Genomic DNA, 15,915 nt, shown 5'->3' with positions numbered 1-15,915 from the left:
GCACAGCCCCAGCTTCGCCCGCCTCAGCGGAGATTTTGGAGGCAGGCACACACGGGGTGTGCACCACGCAGAGCTGCCCACGGGATCCCATAAACCCAGGCACACACTCTGGGGGTGCAGTGTGTCAGAGCACACGATAAGGGGGCACACAACAAACACACACCACGTACAGGACACACGCAGCCGGCCTGTGGCTCCTGGGACAGATTCGTTCTGTCCCTTTTAACATCCCTCTCTCTGCCCCACTCGTGGGGCACCTTGGGCAGCGCCCCAAACTCTTACGGCGCCTTCACACACAGAACGCACAGCCTGGCCAAGGCTTTGTCCTGCAGGAACCAGCACAGGGTCACGGGCACGCTCCAGCAGCGCTCAGCGGGTTTCCCAAGCCAGTGGCACAGAGACGACCTGGAGAGGCATCGGGAGATACATTTCCCTTGTTTATGGGAAAGAGGAATGGAGCAGATGTCTTTTCTTTGGGGTCTGGTTTGGATCTTACCCTTCAGTCCTGGAGCTGCGGAAGTTCTGTGTCAGTGCTGATACACCTTGACAATGCAGGGCTGGTTCTGGGGGCAGGAGAGGTTTTCACATGTTCATACAATGTATAAAGTTTCCTGTAACAAACCCACTTAATCGTATTATCCAGCTTTCCACTTTGCGTCTCCCAAGCTATTCGTTAACTTTGCTTACACTTAAAAGTCTAACAGCTCTTAATATCCTTAAAAACGTGGTGTAGGTAAGCGGCTGGTCTTGGAAACTTGGAAATCCTCACTCTTACTGAATCTTTTGGTTTCTGTTTAAAAATTCCTCATGTTTTGGGCATGCAGGCATATCTTTGTTTTCTTGGCATGAATATTGTAGTGAGGGGCATCTTGGAATTGTGTCTGTCCGTGGCATGAGCTGCTTTTACATGGTTACCAACATGACACAAAATCTGTTAACTTAAATGAAACCAAAAGAATAACTGGGGGAAAAAAATGTAGTACTTGACAAATGTTGATTAGTTTTAGAGTTTTGAATATTTAGCTGCTGATATTAATGACTGGGTCATCTGAGGATAATCTGGAGAACATTTTTAAATTGCTTATAGACCTTTTGGAACTGAAAGTGGGATTAAACAGTACTGACAAAATGTGTACTGATAACTGCTTACTTACATTTGCTACATAATAAGGGGGAAAAGACAAAGAGAGGCAGATTCTAATGTCTTTATTTTGTAACATCCTCTAAAATTGCCAGAATTTTAGCACAGGGCAGAAAATAAACTATAAACTGGAAGCTCCCACAAACAGCACCTGTAGATATAAATAATAGACTAATAAAAAGCATAGCATGTTATTAATATTTTATATAAGATCAATCTGTTGACATTCAGGTATGCTCATACTTAATAACGTACACAAGTACACAAATATCTATATCCTGAAAAACAAAATAAACAGCACTTCTGCATTGTTGCCACCAGTGTATTATGATGTTTCCTTACACAGGTGACATTTACAGGTGAATATCTTGGAGAAAGGGTCTATGTTGTATTGAATGAATACAAAACACTCATCATATTGTGGCTATTACAATTAACAAATAAAAAATTACCTTGGAGGGTGTAAGGGTGTACAAAATTACAGACACTCATTAAAAAAAAAAAAAAAAAAAAAAGTATTTAAAGCATAAAAACCACCTAGTGACATTGACAGATATTTGTCTCTCTCATTAGTGATAAAATGAAAACATTGTTTATGAAAAGTATAAAAATATTTAAGAATATTGGTTTTATCAATGAAAGGATGCACAAATATTTTACTCTGATGGTGTAAGGGAGCCTTGCACTTCAGCAGGTGCCCGAGTAGCTAAATCAGAATAAACCACCACACTCCAGCCACCCTTTTGTTCTCCTCATCTGTACAAAGGGAACCTGCAGAACCCAAACAGACCCAGCTCTCCTGGCCACGTGTGTTATTGGGATTTTCATTGTGTTGACAAGACGGGCGGGTTGCAGCATGGCTCTGTTCTCCCTGCTGTCATCTGCACAACCCATCATCAGCTTGTGTTGGCATTTTGTACCGACATGAGCTACTTGATGCGGAGACAGGAAAAAGAGAGGGAAAATACTCTCCCGATGTTTGCTCTGACTACCTTCTCCAGCATCACACAGCCTAACTTTTGTTCATTCTGGGCTTGGGAAACAAAGCAAGAGCACCTTTCTCATGAGGGAGGACACTGTTGAGCATGAACCAGGCAGATAGAAGGAACAGGATTGGGCACAAAGTAAACTAATAAAAAAGAACTCAGCCTTTGTCATTCCCCTCCCTCAGGCCACTTGAAAATAATCATAGATAAGAATCATAGAATATTTTGCGTTGGAAGAGATCTTTAAAGGTCATCTAGTCCAATCCTTTGCGATGGGCAGGAACATCTTTAACTACATCTGGTTATATATAACCTTTTGAGGTGATTTGGGGATTCAGTACACAGCAGTTTTGGGCCCTTGGTCTCTCACCTAGATGAGGTCAGCTGCACAAAACATCTCTCTTTCTCACTCATTTTTATCTTGTGACCAGCTGTATTTATTGAAATCAACATGAAGATGACAGATCAGAGACTAAAATTCTGTCATGAATAAAGAAGCAGTTGAATAGAACTGGATGAGAGAGAAGCCTTAATGAAGGGATTGAGTGCCTGAAATCTTCCCTTCTTTTTTTATTTTTTCCCTAATCTATCAGTTGCAATATAAAGTATAATCCCCCCTTTGCCTAAATCTTGTCCTGTTTGTTCTCCCAGACCTATGTGGCTGTAAGAGCACAACCATCACCATTTACAGTCATCTGCATAGTATCTTATGGCAATAGATGAAGTCAGATCAGAGGACATAATCCCTTCTCTATGGGAATAAACAGTGGTCTTAAAAAGTCTTCTTAACACTCACAAGCCAATTTCACGTGGTACTCAGAGCGCAAATTGCTGAGACAATCAGCTGGATGATCCCACCAGATACCTCACTGTCTGCCTGCTCTCCTTTTCCTTTTTCTGGGTTTGTCTAGGATGAATGCCATGGATAACGAGTCAGGGTGCAATGGCCACAGCTTTCTCTACTTCAGGCACACTTGTGGGCATATTACTTTACTTTTCCTGCATGTTGGGCTCTTAATTTGATGAGCTGAGAGGGATTTATGTGTCCTGGCACCAGAAGTTATTCTGTAAAAATTTCCAAAGCCAGTAAAAACTGCTGAGAGAAACAGGGATCTCCAGGCTGAATCATTAGACTCACAAAAAGCATTATTTCCACTCTGTTTTTTTGAGGCATTATTTCTGCTTCTTCTGCTGGTATCTTAGCATCCCACCTCTCAAATACTCTGTTATGACAAGATTAGCTCAACAATTAAGTGAGGATTGACTTTTCCAACAGCACCTACAGTGGCATTGTGTTGACGAGGAAAAAAAAGCCACTGCTGTTTAGTTCCCCTTAAAACCTATCTTGTGGTCTTCATGTTAAACTGCTTTGTGAAATCGTTTGTCCACTCCAACACATGATCAGAAGGAAGGAAGGAATACTCTGAAGCGTGTTTGACAAGAAACCTAATCCCTCATCTTCCTGTGCAGCTGCCCTTCTCCTTTCTCCTCTCTTTCCAGCAGCCCTCTATGCTTTTCTCTGTTTACCCCATGGCGCAAAGGCCAGGGCTTCATCCATCTCCTCTCCAAGGTGGTGTTTGTGGCAGGAAATTTGTGCCTTCAAAAATGCACATGGTTTGTGACAAAGACATATCTTCATCTCAAAAGCACCACACCTCTCTCTGTTGCTGTGTCAATGAATAATTAATAGAGTGAAATAATTATATGCAATAGATTTTACCTTCTTAGAATTTGCTACTTGTTCCCATCTTCCTGGAAAGCAAATAACGTAGACTTGCTGATCTCTTTTACTTTTAACCCATACTTGGCTTACCTGGAGTTGCTTTGGTTTAGATCACATTGCTTAGGCATGATATTTTAAAATATTTCAGACTGCAAGCAACTTTCTACTAAAGAGTAATAAGAAGTGTTCCAGTAAATTCTGGTTAGGGTAGGAGCAGCTGCAGGGTAACAGGTTTTGGATTAAAGGAACAATTATTTATCTGGCATAAAGGGTGCACATACTGGCTTAACCTGGCAAGGAGATGAACTTTAATATGACATGGATTTCAGTACAGTCTCACTCGTTACAAAATCTAAAGACTCACTGAAGTAAATAAATATGTACACAGCGCTACTGTTTTCTTGACACGTATATATATATATATACACACGTGTGTATATGCATTGTGTGGCAGATGCCAAACAAACAGATCTTACTCTGTGTTAACGCTCTTCACAAATGTACCTGACAGACCAGAAGTTTGAAAATGTTGCTTGAAAATATTTACAGGTTTCTGGAAAAAAAAAAGAAAACCCAAACACACCAAAACAACACAGACCCAAAATTATTTCAGGCGTGTGGCGCCAGATTTCTGCGTTTGAGCTTATGAGCTCATTAATTGTAGCTTTGAGCTGTGTTAAAATGTGCATCAGTGCCCTTGATGTGCCTATATTTTGGTGATGCACGAATTGTCTCTATATCCTGTCTGAGAAGTGGACACTAATATCTGCCCTGGAACATAATTAGAAGTCATAAAATACCCTGCTGTACTGAGTCAGGATCTCATCCATCTGGGATTGATACCAAAAGATGTTCTTTTCTGGTGTTGCTGTCAGCACAAATGTTTAAATATACCTTCAAGAGCTGAAATATTTGGAAAGAAATTCTGTTTGCCTTATGTAAGCAAGCAATAGTCTGCATTTAATGAAGGTTCATCCTTCAGTCTGTCTCTGTGAGAAGTGGAATTGAGTCACCTTAATTTTAAGAGGGCTGCATGTGTAAGTTGATAAAGAAAAAGGTGTAGGATCTTGCCCAAAGTGAGCTTTTAATTGTCATTCTATTTATTCTATTCTATTCTATTCTATTCTATTCTATTCTATTCTATTCTATTCTATTTATAGAATTTAGGTTAGAAATGAAAAAATTTAAGCACAACAAAGTGAGCTTTTGTAGTTAAGAAAGATTAAGGTGTTCACAGGAAAAAAGAAACTATCAGGGTATCTTAAAAGATACAGTGTGTTTCCTTTAAGCATGAGTGATAAGCACAGATTAATTCTGCTCTAAGAAGGTCTTCGTATCATCATCTTCACATAAACCATCTGAATCACTTCTAGTAGTGCACTGAATTATATGATATTTGGTATCACTGTCATAGGCAGCTAATTTTTTTTTTTTTTTTTCCCTCATCTTTCCCCCAGGGAATAATAGTGCATGCAGTGGTAAGATTTATTTCTTCCAGAGATTTTTTTGTTGTAGACAGGTTGGAGAACGCAGGTCAAAGAAAAGTGTTTTGTGCTTGGTGATAAAATATGTGTTAATCGTTAAGATTATTTCTTTCTTTTTTTTTTTTTTTTTTTTTTTTTTTTTCTCCTCTGGGAGTTTGTTGTACTCTCTTGGATCGGTTGCAGAGAAAGTTTTCTCTCTTTCTCTTTCTCATATTAACTTTAAGTTAAAAGCTCAGTTTTGCCTGAGGAGTTATTGATCACAGTCTTGACTGAAAGATTTGGTGATCATTCAGCAGTTTTAGACCCAGGCCAAGTAATCGCCACTCTCAAGAAATAAACAATTGCAGAGCTAACCTGAGATAAACTGATGTAGCTCAATAAATTTCAATCATTAATATCAGCTGAGGATTTGACCTATCTTTGGAAGGAATTTGTGAGTTCAAAGGTGTGGAAAGCTGTTCATGCTGCAAATCACTGCAAACCCGCAGTGTTCTTGTATCTTTGTAATCCTAAATACTGCTATGAGAGTTAAATTTAACATTTCTCATTAGGACCAACATCCTAATATTTTCAAAAATCATGGGGTTTTTTTAATTGTGAGTGAGGGTTCAATCTTATTTTTTTAATCATAGTAGGTTGGAGAGACCTTAGTGATAATCAGTAATTTTTTTCAGAGTACAAAATCAATTGATATCAAATAACCATAACAAGTTATTTTGACTGTAAAGCTTATGAGATCTAACAATTCACTATTCCCACACTGAAATTCCAGAACACTTTTTTTTTTTTTTTTTTTCTCTCAAAACAATAATATTATAGAAGCCCAAACCACACATGCCCTAAGAAAAACCAAACCCTAACAAAACCAGACAGAAGGGAACAGCAGAACTGCTCTTCATGGTTGAGTATGTCGAAACACAGGAGAGGAGGTTTCCCACACTTTGATTTTTTGTTTTTTCTGTAGGTGGCACCTGCGTTGTCAACCCCACCGACCTGTTCTGCTCCGTTCCTGGCCGCTTGTCTCTGCTCAGCTCCACTTCCAAGTACAAAGTGACCATCGCAGAGGTGAAAAGGCGCCTTTCACCACCAGAATGCCTCAACGCTTCCCTCCTCGGAGGAATTTTGAGAAGGTAAGATGAAGGTGAGGGTAACAACAACTAGACAATGCTGTAATTGCTGTAATTTTGGGGGGTTTGAGAAATTTTCAGTAAATTAGCAAGCTTACGTTTTTCATCCAACTGATTTTTTTTTTACCTCCTCTTTTCAGTTACTCATCAGACTTGGATAGATGTTGCTTTGACTTGCTTTGAGGGAAAAAAAAAAAAAAAAAAAAAAAGGAAAATGAAAATTCAATGTGTGGAAATTTTTACCAGAGCTACATATCTAAATTCTTTCTGAGAAACTATCTCAAAGCAAATCATTTTATAAGAGTTACAGCCCTCACTCAACAAAAAAATAAAACACCGAGGTATAGAGATGCCTTTTTCTTCCTTTCTCTGCATATTTTTTGAACACAAAAAAAGACAGAATCAGCTGGTTTTACTTTTCTCATTGTGACATACTAGGGGAGAAGCTAATAATTAGGTAAAGTTTTGCCTCTGACCCTTCACTGACCAGAGCAGACACCTGCAGAGAGCAGGAGCAGAAAGAAGCAAAGGGGCAGACTGTGCCTCACATTGCAAGAGGAAAACTAGGAGGCAACTGTAATTCAGCCAAGCATGTCTAAGTCACGGTGTCCCCGAGGTGTCAGCTCAGATGGCATCAGCTGCTTGAGCACCCTTTGATCAAAACTAGCTGGAAAGTCATCGGCTATTTCACTGCTGGCACTGAAGGCCACACTGATCCTCGTGCCTATACTGAAAGTAATTTTAACCAACCTGAGACACGCAGGCGCTCAAGAGCTGTCTCGAGACATCTTGGAGAATAATGACTCTAGACCATAAATTGTTTTTGAGGCGTAAGTCCCATTTAACTGTGTCTATGGGCATTGAAATCCAAAACCTGCATCCACCAAAATTTTCCCCTCTATTTGTTTCATCCTGGAGAAACCTTCAGCTAATTTTCATTTTAAATACTCATACTGCAGATTTCCTCAATACAGTGTAAGCTATGATGGATTCAAGGGCATCGACTTGAATGTGGGGGCTCACTTCTCTCCCCTTTTAAAATGCTTGAATGATGCTCACAATTGACCAAGGCTAAATATCTCCTCTCCCAAATTAACCCTGGGCACCGTTCAGGATTTTGTAAAAGTCAAGTCAGACTCCTCCCTGTCTGCAGTTTGGATGTGCTTATTCTGTGCTAATTTATGAATCAGAGAGGAATGGAACAGATTTGGTCAGTTTGTAACTGAGGGTTTCACAGCTAGAGAACGGGCTCAAACACTCTGTATTTGACCAGGAAAGATTTGCAAAACCAAAATCTCATTGATTGTTTGCCTGAGACCTTGAAGCTTGCTGTTGCATCCTGTCAGCCGTCACTGATTACCTATTTTCCCAAATAGCTTGCTTTGGGAATAAAGTGATCTTCTGAATAAAGAAAAAAATTATTTTCAGAAGATATTTTCTGACAAACAATGTGGCCAAAGTTGTGGTATTTTTTTAATGCATAAAAGCAGGCATCCAAACGGTGATATTTCATGTTTAGTTCCTTCCTCTGCCTGAAGGAACTTGAACATGAAACTCAAAATATTTAGTTAATTATTTTTACTACTCAATGATTACTTTTCTAAGCTGAGGGCACCTCAATCTCATTTGGGGTTAATTATGCATTTCTTGTACAAAAGCAAAGGTGTAGACTCTTACCTTGTTAATGGACAGGTCATTCATTTGAGATGGGAGATATCAGGGTTCCAGTCACTGTTTTAGTCATTGTTTAAGCATTTTAACATTAGTTATTTGCTGTCAGCTGGCTGCTGCATCTCTTTGGAAGATACAGGTTAAAATTCGCTCAGGCTGAGGAAGAATTTGAACTTACATTTGCTGCTGAAGCGGATTTGTCTCAAATGCTTCAAGCACTGAGGCGGTGCAGAAAAGCAGCTGGGACACACCAGGACCCATTTTGTGAGAACAAAGGGAAGTGGGTGTTTGGCATAGGGGCACAGACAACAAATGATGGCTGAGATTTCAGCTTCAGCGTTTCCTATTGCCTTGACCTTCTTACTTGTGAGTTTTGGGCTTTGCAGACAACATGTCTGAGTACTAAGGTGTCTACATCAATTGTCTCGTTAGAGCTGAGTTCCACATAGAAATCTGCATTTAAGTAACTATCTGTCTTTCTTTAATAGCCAGACAAACCACTCGTTGTGGATATTTGTTTAATCTAATTCTGGAATTTTTCTCTCTACTTTGTCTTTGGAACCTGGCTTGGCTAAATCAGATATAAGTGTTTGCACTGTCAATATTTATATTTAGCCACTGTAATCCCAGGTGCCGTGCCCAAATCAGGACACTGGGCTGCACTAGGTGGAAAGCTGCCTGAAGATCTGATGCCCCATGACAGGCATTGAAATCTCTAACTTTGCCAAAGAACCACCTTGAAGAATCTTAAACCACCTTAAAGAATCACCAGGAGCAAGCAGGACAATAAGAATACAGATCTGAAATATTTCCCATTGATGTCACTGCTGCAGGCATTACCCCACATACACATTTGTCAGCAAAGTGTGTACAATTTCTAGGCTTATATTAACATGGGTGAAAGGTGCAGAATAGTGACAAGTATCTCTCTTTCCTGGTGTTCTTTTGTGACAGAGCAAAATCCAAGAACGGAGGACGCTGCTTGCGAGAAAAATTAGACAGACTTGGACTGAATTTGCCTGCAGGAAGAAGAAAAGCAGCAAATGTCACACTCTTGACTTCCCTGGTAGAAGGTAGGGTCTCTAATATTGCAATAGGATATAACGGTAATTTAAATGTTTCATGGCATGCAACCCTATTCAGCCATAGGGTTAAATTCCATAATCTGTATTTTCTATAAAGAAACCTGGCTTGCCTAAAGCCACAGACACAGAGTGAGTGGCAAAAATGGAAGTTTACTCAGAGATATCTTGGCCCCCAGCAAGTGTCTTGGTCCTGCAGTTTCCCCAGCATTGATTTGTGCTTACAAATCGATCATCTGAGTGCTCTTGTGAGGGAGATGAATGCCTTATACCAACACTATAAGTAGGTTTGTTTATCCTCCTTTTTTTTAAAACTTGTGAATTTCCTGGAGCTGGTCCAAAAATGTGATGATTTCTTTTTTTTCTCCCATAAGAAAGCATAATATTTAGACAAGCCTTTTCCCCACACACATAAATGAGTGAAATCTGTTTTCAGATAATATCTAGACAGGCTCAGGAGATACTTTCTTGGCCTTTATTTGTTGTTTAAATATCATTCACCAAATACTGCCAGGCTCTTCAAACCTTCAGCTGGGAGATGTAGGTTCAAACCCCTCAGGCAAAGGGAAGAAACTTTACCTGCATCTCTTCTGTTCTGGGTGAATCCACTAAGTACCCAGTTTGTTGTTTGGCTGCGAGTAGCAGCTCTGGGAATTTCAGATCCCTCCTCCTTGATGCTGAGAGAACTCAGCTCATCCTAAAGGTCAATACCTTCTACAATCATAGCCTGAAAGGTCCATACAGATCTAGGCAAGTAGGCTGAGGTCTCAGCACATATTACCACAGAATTACAGAATTACAGAGGCTGGAAGACACCTCTGATGATCTCCCAGGCCAATCCTTCTGCTCCAAGCAGGGTCAATTAGAAGACTTGCTCAAGACCTTGTGAGCTTTTTATTTATCTCAAAGGATGGAGACTTTTCAAGGCAGAAATGGCATTGAATCCTGAAAATTGGAGGTTTTCAGCATCTGTGACAAGGGACTGAGACTTTCAGGGGTCACTGAGCAGAAGGAAGTTCAATGGGGCTGTTCTGAAATGCAGGTGTGTCCATGTCACATGGTCTTAGAAAAGGTACCAAGTTAGAGGAGCAAGAGCTGTTCCCACCTTCAAGCATCTCAGGTCAGGGAGGAATAAACACAGCTGGGTAACAGAGCAATGGCTCTAAGCTGAAAGCTGAAATTAGGAAGAAATTCTTCCTGATGAGCGTGGAGAGGCCCTGGCACAGGTCGTCCAGAGAAGCTGTGGCTGACCCTGGATCCCTGGAAGTGTCCAAGGCCAGGCTGGACAGGGCTTGGAGCAGCCTGGGATAGCGGGAGGTGTCCCTGACCATGGCAGGGGGTGGAACTGGAGGCCTTTTAAGGTTTCTTCCAACCCAGACCATTCCATGATTCCAGGATTCTGTGGCCAGTTATTCATTCAACAGAAGAAACGGAGTGGGAGGAGCTGTCTGACAATTGCTGGCCTGGGGTTGATGGCTGAGTTCCTTTACTGTAAGTCAGGGTGCCTGGGAACAGTCATTCCTGCTTCCCAGGAATGGAGCTGTGCCCGCCTCCCTGCCCTTTATTCAAAGCCAGTACAAGCTGGTATCAAGCCTTGCTTCTGTTCTTGGACTGCCTGGCTGCGAGTCCTAAAGATGAACACTGATGTGCCTGAGCTCACCTTGGCAGAGACTTTTTTGTCTGGATATGTTAATCATGAATTTTATCCAATGGAATATTGGGGAATGACACCATGTCCCGGACACACTCTAGGACACACCACCACATTAACATTCCAACAGAAAACTAAGGGAAACTCATTTCCTGTCTGTGTGACCAGCTCTGGGTCAAATTTGGCAGTGCTCATTGAATTCTTGGTGGTATAATCTGTTCTCACTTTCAACATGCAGGCATTCCTCCCAGGTGGAACTAACTTACAGCACAATTTCTTCAAGGAAAACCATTCTTCAATGGTTCCTGCTGCTGGAGGAGGCAGAAATGGAAGAACACAGGCTTATTCTGTGGTTTAGAGAACCCAGAGAGAAAGCAACATGAGCTTTTTTGGTGTGATAGCAATACCGAAATTGAAATAATAATGTGTAAGTTTTATTAAATCTCTAAAATATCAGGTACACTCTGTGGACCTCTCATAAGGACCCAGGATTGTGTCACTCTTGACTTCTTTAGATGGTTCTAAATTTATTATTACTAAAGGTCCTCACAGTCTTCAGTATATTGAGGTTTTAATATCTCTTTAAGGTAAAAGCATGCCCAACCTCTTGAATATCTATGTGATGTAAGACAAGGCAAAATTAGTTGCAGGATTATTGCGTTTATTGACCAAAACCAAGTCAAAAATCTCTGGCATGACTAATATTTCTCTTCCTCTAAAACATACTGTAATCATTGAGTTTTGGGGAGCCTGTTAAGCTCAAGGAGGAACTGCAATTTATTTCTGGGCTGTGGCTGTTGCACGAAGGTCCAGGTTTTGTGAAAATTATTCTGCGGCCTCTTGTTTTCTGCAGTTTTTCTTCTGGAGTTCTGCTTTGCTGCAGGTTGTTTACTGTCGGCTTGATCAGGTCACATCTTTAGAGTCTTTGGTAGGGACATCTGCGGCCCAGAATAGGAATTGTTTGACAGATCTTTGTCATCCACATAAATCAGCACAGCGAGTGGAAAGGCAGACGGAGGATGAAGTCAGTGTCGCGGGACTCTCCTGAGCAGTTTGGGGACACATCTTTGTGTAACCTGCAGGAGAGGGATGCCCTCTAGTGCCTGGACTAGATGGAGGGAAAGGTCATTTTTCTTACGAGCTCCAAAAGGAAAATTCCTACATATCAGCCCTAAAATAAAGGCTCCTCGAATAAACACTAGTATTTCCAAGGCTAAGCTTTACTGTACGTTCAAAAGAGTCAAAACTTCTCCAGTGGGAGGAAGGAAGGATGTGAAAAGAGGGGAGATGTCCCCTTCTGTTTGAATGGGTCACTTAAAAACATAAATGTGATTGCAGATGCAGGCAAAAATTGTGCTTGAATGATTTTTAAACCATCAGGTAAACAAAAGGAAAAACTAAAAAAAAAAAAAAAAAAAAAAAATCTGGAGTTTGTTTTCCTGTCAAACTTTATTAAGACACCAAATTTCCTAGACACAGAATTAATGAGATTGATCATTTGGGGACCAAAACTCTTGAGAAAAATAGGTCAGTGGTTTCTTTTTTCATCGTGCTCTCAGCTATCACACCTCTCCCCCACCAGCCTTTGTTTAAACATCCTTCCATTTGTTCCTCCTCCCTTCTCACCCTACAAATAGAATAAACTTTCCTTCCACCTCCCGCCTGTCCCTCCTCCCCCCTGAGTAACATTTTTGCCGGCTAGAGCATCCGGAGGAGGCACAGCCGAGCAGAGAGTGGGAGGTTCAGATGCCGAGTGTCCCTCTCCTGGGGACACAGCCCCTGCCTTCACTCTGCACGGGAGCAGCTCTCACTCTTGTTGGCCCCAGGGGACCCCACGCCACTCCCTGCACCTGCCCACAGAAACCTTCCGAGGTACTCGGCTGCTCTCCCACCGAGGCTTTCCAGAGCTGTCTCTGCCAGCTCTGCTGCACCAGTTGTCCTTTTCCATGGTGCAAAGCTCGCTGGTCTGTTGTCAGACTGCAGAGGAGGAGGAGAGAGCTGGGTTTGAGGAGAGTCCAGGATTCCCAACATCACTTTGTCTCGGCTGGAGGAAAGAGCTGGGGGTGTCACACAGGGGGAAATTTGATTTTAGGTTGAATTTATATTGAAACAAGGCAACTAACCATGAAAGTCAGGGATTTTAGTGGTTTCTACCGTTCTCGTGATTCCTGCGCTGACGTAAATAACAACTAGGCAGAACATGGGAAATGTAAGGTAAAAGCAAACTGGTCAGTTCATCCACATTTCCAGCATTTACACATTTTCTCCCAAAGTAAATGTTTGTCCAAATTATGTTGTAGAAAAAGAAAGAACATACTCTATGTCATTTTGTATAAACTAATTTCCCCCACCAAGCAGATTTTATCCTCCTGTGCAGTAATCAAAGGGACATCTATTCACAAAAACTGAGTATATCACAGTACACTTCTAAATATCAAATCATCATTTGGTCCCGGTTTAAAATTATACATTTGTTCAATCTTTGTTCAACAATGAGAAAGAAGAAATCATCTGCAGAGTGTTCTCAAGTCCAAATTTTTATTTTATTTAGAATTTGTAGTTACAATTCAGGATGCCTACTCCTTATAGTATATGCTTGTTTCTATGAATAAAAGTGCATTTGTAGTATACACGAGGTTTTCATTCCCAGCAAAAATATTTTCAATTTTAATTTAAAGTATTTTAATTATTATTTTATTTAAAACAGTAATTACATTTGTATCTACATTTTACCAATTTATATCCATGAAGAGATAAGTAACTTTTTTTCTTTTTGCTCAAATGGTTTTGTATGACAATCACAATCCCAGCTCCAGACAGGTTTTATACTTTTGAACAATTTTCTCAGATTATCAGAACAGTTTAATATCATTTTCACAGATCTAGCAAATAATACCCACCATCTTTGTAAATATAAATTTGAATGAAAATTCAGATTTTCATTCCCTTTTTTCTAACTGTAAGTGGAAGCTTTCTCATTTCAGTCACTTAACATGTCGATCATGTTAAATGTATGCCTACATTTCAACACAAAAAAGCTCTGCTCTCTTGAAGAAACCAAGACATTTCTAATGGCTAAATGTTTAAATTCTTTGCTGTTTACGTTCCTTGTATTATTACTGGGACTGACTGGGACCATGATGAAGCTGTTTGGAGAATTGCAATTCCACCTGATGACAGCTTCAAAGGGCTTCGCTTTTATTTTCTTTCCATGCTGATAAACCTATCAAGTATTTTAACAGAATTTATTTGAAGAGAAAAACCTGTCCCTCTTCTGAACTTATTTAACTCTGTAAGACTTTATTTATGGAAGATTAAAAGTATATTTGAAATAGATGGCTTGAAACTACTCTACAGAAATGTAAAAGCTATGGCTTAAATTTGTACCCTTTCTCACCCAGGAAGAAGTCTGGGGTAGATGTTTGAAATACAAAGCAATCAGACAGCTCTATGCCTGTTCGTCCTGATTCTGTTAACTTATCACATATTTTATTTTCACTGAAATCCATTTAGTTTTCACTGAAAGTTATTTTACTTTTCTAGAAGCTGCAGACTAAATGGAAATTGTTTCTCCTTTGAACTCAGAGATGCTGATTGCTTGTTAATGTCTTCATTCTTTTGGGGAATACTAGAAATCATGTTTAAAAAAAAATCAAAAGATAGATGATTTTGGCTATAATCTTCAATTTTTTTGCTGTAAATTTGGTTACAGCTGTAGAGGTTGTAGAAGCTGGTTTGTTGATGTAGCTCCATCAGCAAACATTGCCTGGGAGTGGTTCATTAATTTTGTCAGTACCTGAATAAACTGGAACAGATAAACACTCAGTAAAGTATTTTCTTGTGGAAAATCAAAAGGTGTTTTTCCATAAAAACTCCAGTGGTATAAGGAGAGGCAATAATATCTCAAAAGGGAGAGAATGGAGTTGGAACAGAGGTCAGTGCCTGCAGTTTCTTATTCCTCATACTGTCCCTGGCACAGGACCACTGTTTCCATGGAACTTTTCCTCTTCCTTGGCTTAACCAAGCCTTGCTGAGGATGGGATTCATCTCCCCATCTTCTCTGCTGTTGCACCTTCTCATGTCAGATCATAGTAAATAGGGAGAAATCAGCACTCCCGGGTGTTTAATGATTTAATTTAATAACTAAATGAAGTTAAATTAATAATTGAACATTTTATTATGTTGCTCAGAACAGCTGTGGAATTCCCATAGTTATTCCTATTTTCCGCTCTTTTCCATACCTTGAATATCGACGATTAACAGGGCTGGCAGAATTGGGCAGCTGCCCAATACTCACTGGTGGCAAGGCCGAGTGTCTTGGCTGGCATTTTCTCATGGGAGGGACATCCTCCCACCTGATGAGAGGAATATTCATCCTGTCTTCTGCCTGGCACCAGCTGATGACTAAACATCAGCAGGCCAGTGGGGCTGAAGTGCGTGACTGGCTTGAGAATGACTTGCTACTGTTTGGGGTTTTTTAAAAGAGTGTAATAAATTCTGTAATAATAATAACAGATGATGATGATGATGATGATGGTGATAATATTAATAATAAATAATCCTAAAAAACGACTGACCCATTTTGTTTGACCGCAGGGGAAGCACTACATTTGGCCAGAGATTTCGGCTACACCTGTGAAACAGAGTTCCCTGCCAAGGCAGTAGGAGAGCACATTGCCAGACAGCACATGGAACAGAAAGAGCAGACAGCGAGGAAAAAGATGATCCTAGCGACAAAGTAAGGAGAGAGGGGAAGCGAAAAAAGAAATCGGTCTGTCACTTCTCCATGTTGGATCTGTGGGCTGGGGGAGGGAGGAGTGGGAGTATGGAGCTGGGATGTGGTGACTGCTATCACAACAGCGCTGCTGACTGCGGCTGAGAGCAATGCTCCTTGGAGATGCTGAAAGAGGCACCGTATTTTCAGTGGCTGTGCCCTCACTGCCTGTGGTTAAAGGGGCACGTACATCTTCCCAGATGCTTTGGTTTAGATGAGAACAGAGGATATTGTTACATGGTGAGGTCTATGGGACAGAGGCTGGCTTTGTCTCCT

At 40.6% G+C, this 15,915-nt stretch overlaps 1 protein-coding gene across 1 annotated transcript in view; it reads left to right on the top strand.

Moving 5' to 3' along the window:
* Positions 1 to 15,603, top strand: part of TFAP2D (transcription factor AP-2 delta) — a gene marked incomplete at its 3' end in the record, with an annotated part of 26,780 nt that extends 11,177 nt beyond the window's left edge. The window contains exons 4-6 of the mRNA XM_040091455.1: positions 6,299 to 6,464; positions 9,087 to 9,205; positions 15,462 to 15,603. Of these exons, the coding sequence (XP_039947389.1) occupies positions 6,299 to 6,464; positions 9,087 to 9,205; positions 15,462 to 15,603 (427 nt within the window). The remainder of the gene's footprint in view (positions 1 to 6,298; positions 6,465 to 9,086; positions 9,206 to 15,461) is intronic.
* Between the last annotated feature and the right edge of the window lie 312 nt (positions 15,604 to 15,915).

The sequence above is a fragment of the Hirundo rustica genome, assembly GCF_015227805.2.
Source record: "Hirundo rustica isolate bHirRus1 chromosome 3 unlocalized genomic scaffold, bHirRus1.pri.v3 SUPER_3_unloc_BUSCO_208931at7742, whole genome shotgun sequence".
Lineage (NCBI taxonomy): Eukaryota > Metazoa > Chordata > Aves > Passeriformes > Hirundinidae > Hirundo > Hirundo rustica.
This window is presented reverse-complemented; position numbering and strand designations above follow the sequence as displayed.